The sequence below is a fragment of the Akebia trifoliata genome, unplaced genomic scaffold, assembly GCF_017979445.1.
Source record: "Akebia trifoliata isolate Shusen 1 unplaced genomic scaffold, ASM1797944v1 Contig00518, whole genome shotgun sequence".
Taxonomy (NCBI): Eukaryota; Viridiplantae; Streptophyta; class Magnoliopsida; order Ranunculales; family Lardizabalaceae; genus Akebia; species Akebia trifoliata.
The window spans coordinates 35,885-39,495 of record NW_028237058.1 but is presented as its reverse complement, the minus strand read 5'-3'; the positions used below and the strand labels follow the sequence as shown (position 1 = coordinate 39,495).

The following is a 3,611-nucleotide window of genomic DNA, read 5'->3' as shown; positions in this document are numbered from 1 at the left end:
TAGTAGTGGTTAGAGATTTCTTAGATGTATTTCCAAAGGAATTACCAACATTACGACAAAGTTGGGGGATATAATTCTGTACTGGGGAGTATCGGATGAAACTCGAGAGTTGAAAACACAATCGATGAACTTACAAACTTGGGTTTCATTTGATTGAATTTTTCACGTTAGGGAGCTCTGGTCTAATTCGTGAAGAATAAAGATTGTTCTTTGTGATTACGTAGTGACTATAGAAGGTTGAACCAAGTAACTATTAATAACAAATACCATTTTCTCCAACTAAAGGAATTGTTTGACCAACTGCAACGTGCCCTATATTTTTTTAAGTTCGATATCAGATCTGGGTACCATCAGTTGAGAATAAGGAGGAATATATTCCAAAGATTGTATTTCGGATAAGGGTATGATACTTTGAGTATCTAGTGATGCATTTTGGTTTAACGAATGCACTAGTTATTTTTGTATACTTGATAGATAGAGTATTTTGAAAACTTCTTGACAAATTCATGCTTGTGTTCATAAATGACATTCCAATTTACTCCAAGCCGAGAGAAGATCACAAAGAATACATGGGGATTATGCTTTAAACTTTGAAGGAGCATTAGTTGTATGTCAAATTCAATAAGTGTGATTTTTGGCTAACCGAGGTGAAATTTTTGGGTCATGTAGTATCGAATGAAGTTATTTCTGTGAACCCTTCAAAAGTAGAAGATATATTAAATTGGAAGCAACCCCAGACAGTGACAAAGAAAAGAAGTTTCCTTGGGATGGCCCGGTATTAATGAAGATTTGTTGAGGGCTTCTCTACCCTTGCAGCACCTTTGACATAGTTGACTCAGAAAAATGTAAAGTTTGAATGGGACGACAAGTGTGAATCAATGTTTCAAAAATTATAGAAGAAGTTGACAATTGAATCAATTTTGATAGCATCGATTACAAGGGAAAAGTTGACTATTTATACAGATGCACCAAGGATAGGTTTGGGATGTATTCGAATGCAAAATCAGATGTTCGTAGCCTATGTATCAAGACAACTAAAGATCCATAAGAAGAATTATCAAGTTCACGACTTAGAATTTGGCTTCAATTGTCTTAGCCTTAATGATTTGGAGACATTACCTTTTATGGGAAAACATTTGAGATATTCTTGGATCATAAGAGTCTCAAGTACATATTTTCATAAAAAGATGTGGATATGAGACAGAGGTGTTGGATGGAGTATTTGAAAGATTATAACTTCACTCTAGAATATCATCCAGACGAAAAGATAAGAATGTACTAGCACATATGATGGTTAAGGAATGAAGATGTTAGAGACGGTAATAGAATTTGCATTTGACACCCCAAATGATGTAGAGGACCAATACAGTTATTTGAAAGTGATGAATATTCAGAACTTGTTGGTCAAAAAGATCTTGGAATTTCATAAAATAGATGTAGATTCAACATAATTTCAATTGAAAGCAAATGATACAAAAAACCAAGACTGGAAAGTAAACACTAATGGAAGCCTTAGATTTTGGGATAGATTGTGGGTACCTTCAAAGGGACAATTAAGAGCAAGCATACTGAGTAAGGCACATCGATTGAGATATTCGATCCATTTAGGTGGTACGAAGATATATAAAGATTTGCAAAGACATTTCTGATGGCTTGGGATGAAGAAAGACATGTTTGACTTGTCAGCATGTCAAAGTTGAACATCAACAACCATTAAGTCTCCTCCAACCATTGTCGATAGAGGAATGGAAATGAGAGCACCTAACCAGACTTTATTGTTGGGTTATCAAGGACAAGTGATGGTCTGACACAATCTGAGTAGTTGTGGACAAATTGACGAAATCATCTCATTTTATATCAATCAAGGTCTCATACACAGTTGATGGACTGAGTAAGATCTATAGTCAAACTACTTGGGGTACTACTATCCATAGTATCTAATAGGGATCCCAGATTTACATCGTACTTCTAGAAAAGTCTTCACATCGCTCTAGGTACTCAACCAAATTTCAATACGGCATTTCATCCCTAGTCAGTTGGTCAGTCAAAAAGGATAATCCAAATACTAGAAGATATGCTTCGAGTATGTGTATTAGATTTCAGATGTAGTTGGAAAACACACTTACCCTTAATTGAATTTTCATACAACAATAGTTATTTAGCTAGCATAGGCATGGCTTCTTTTAAGGCATTGTATGCCAGACCATGTAGGTCACAGATATGTCGGATAGAAGTCTGGGATACGATTTTGATGGGTCAAGAATTGATTTAAGAAATAACAAAGAAAGTCAAAATAATTAGGGAGAGACTAAAAATGGCTCAAGACATACAGAAGAGCCATGCTAACACAAGACATAGACCATTGGAAGTTGAGGCAAGAGATATGGTGTTCTTGAATATATCACTTGGGAAGGGGATCTCCAAATTTGGCATGAAAGGAAAACTAACGTCACGATATGTGGGACCATTTGAGATTTCTAAGAGAATAGGCCTAGTAGCATATAGATTGATACTACCCCCTCAATTGGAGCAGATCCATAATGTCTTTCATGTGTCTATGTTAAATATGTATGAATCAGATCCTTCACATGTGGTTGAGCTACTGTTATTGGAAGTGGATAAAGATATTTCGTATGAGGAAGGATCCGTTCAAATTTTGGATAAAAAAGATAAGAAGCTGAGATCTCGCACAATCCCCTTGGTCAAAGTGTTATGGAGGCATTACAAAATGGAATAAGTGACTTGGGAAAAGGAATCAAACATGTGAGCTCGATTTCCAAAGTTATTTCTGGACTAAGATATGATTTTAAATTACGAGGATGAAATTTTTTCAAAAGGGGAAGAGGGGGAGAATGTAATGATCTGAAAATTCAACTTGTTCTATAATAACATCATCTTTATGGACATGGTGGATGAACAATCAGACCAAATTTGCGATTTTTTCCCTTTGTGGACATGTAATCCTTCTTTAATCTCATTCCCCTTATTATTTGTTTCTTTTCTTTAATCATAGATGTTCTCTGTTTTGGGTTCAATCCATCTCTAATTTTTTTCTCCAATTTCTCCACACACTCCTTTAAACCCACGTCTTTCTTCCCAAAATCCAATTTCCTTAACAAAAAATAAAAGTAAAAATTAGGTGTTAGATCTTATTTGGGTTGATTAAAATCTCAATCGGATCTAATTAAGTTCGAAGATCCATTAATATGATCGGAACAGATCGAATTTGGATCAAAAGATAGAGATTTCGGATTGGTATTGATCCGGTACCGAATTGATCCATTGTCAACCTTAATTTTATCTTTTATCTCTTTTCTCATTCCTCTTTCAAAGAATACCCCTGACTTTGTTGCCTTTCTTCCTTCTCTTCTTTTCCAATATTTCTTCAATTTTATTGTCTTTCCTCTTCTCCTCATTTCTTAATAATACATTTTCAATTTTATTATTTTTCCACTTTTACTTCTATAAGTCCAAAGATTTTTTAATAATATCCTTCCAACTTTATTATTTTTCCTCTTTTAATTCCCCAAAGGGGATGTCCAGCCATAAGCAAGGGCAAACTCTAGTTTCTTAACAAGTTCAATTATACCCTTTTCCATCTATCTACCATC

The 3,611-nt window shown here is 34.8% G+C and overlaps 1 protein-coding gene across 1 annotated transcript; it reads left to right on the top strand.

Moving 5' to 3' along the window:
- Window positions 1-2,314: 2,314 nt before the first annotated feature.
- Window positions 2,315-2,737, top strand: LOC147381394 (uncharacterized). The gene has a single exon (XM_086430477.1). It carries the CDS (start codon window positions 2,315-2,317, stop codon window positions 2,735-2,737), a length of 423 nt encoding a protein of 140 aa, XP_086286603.1.
- Window positions 2,738-3,611: the final 874 nt, after the last annotated feature.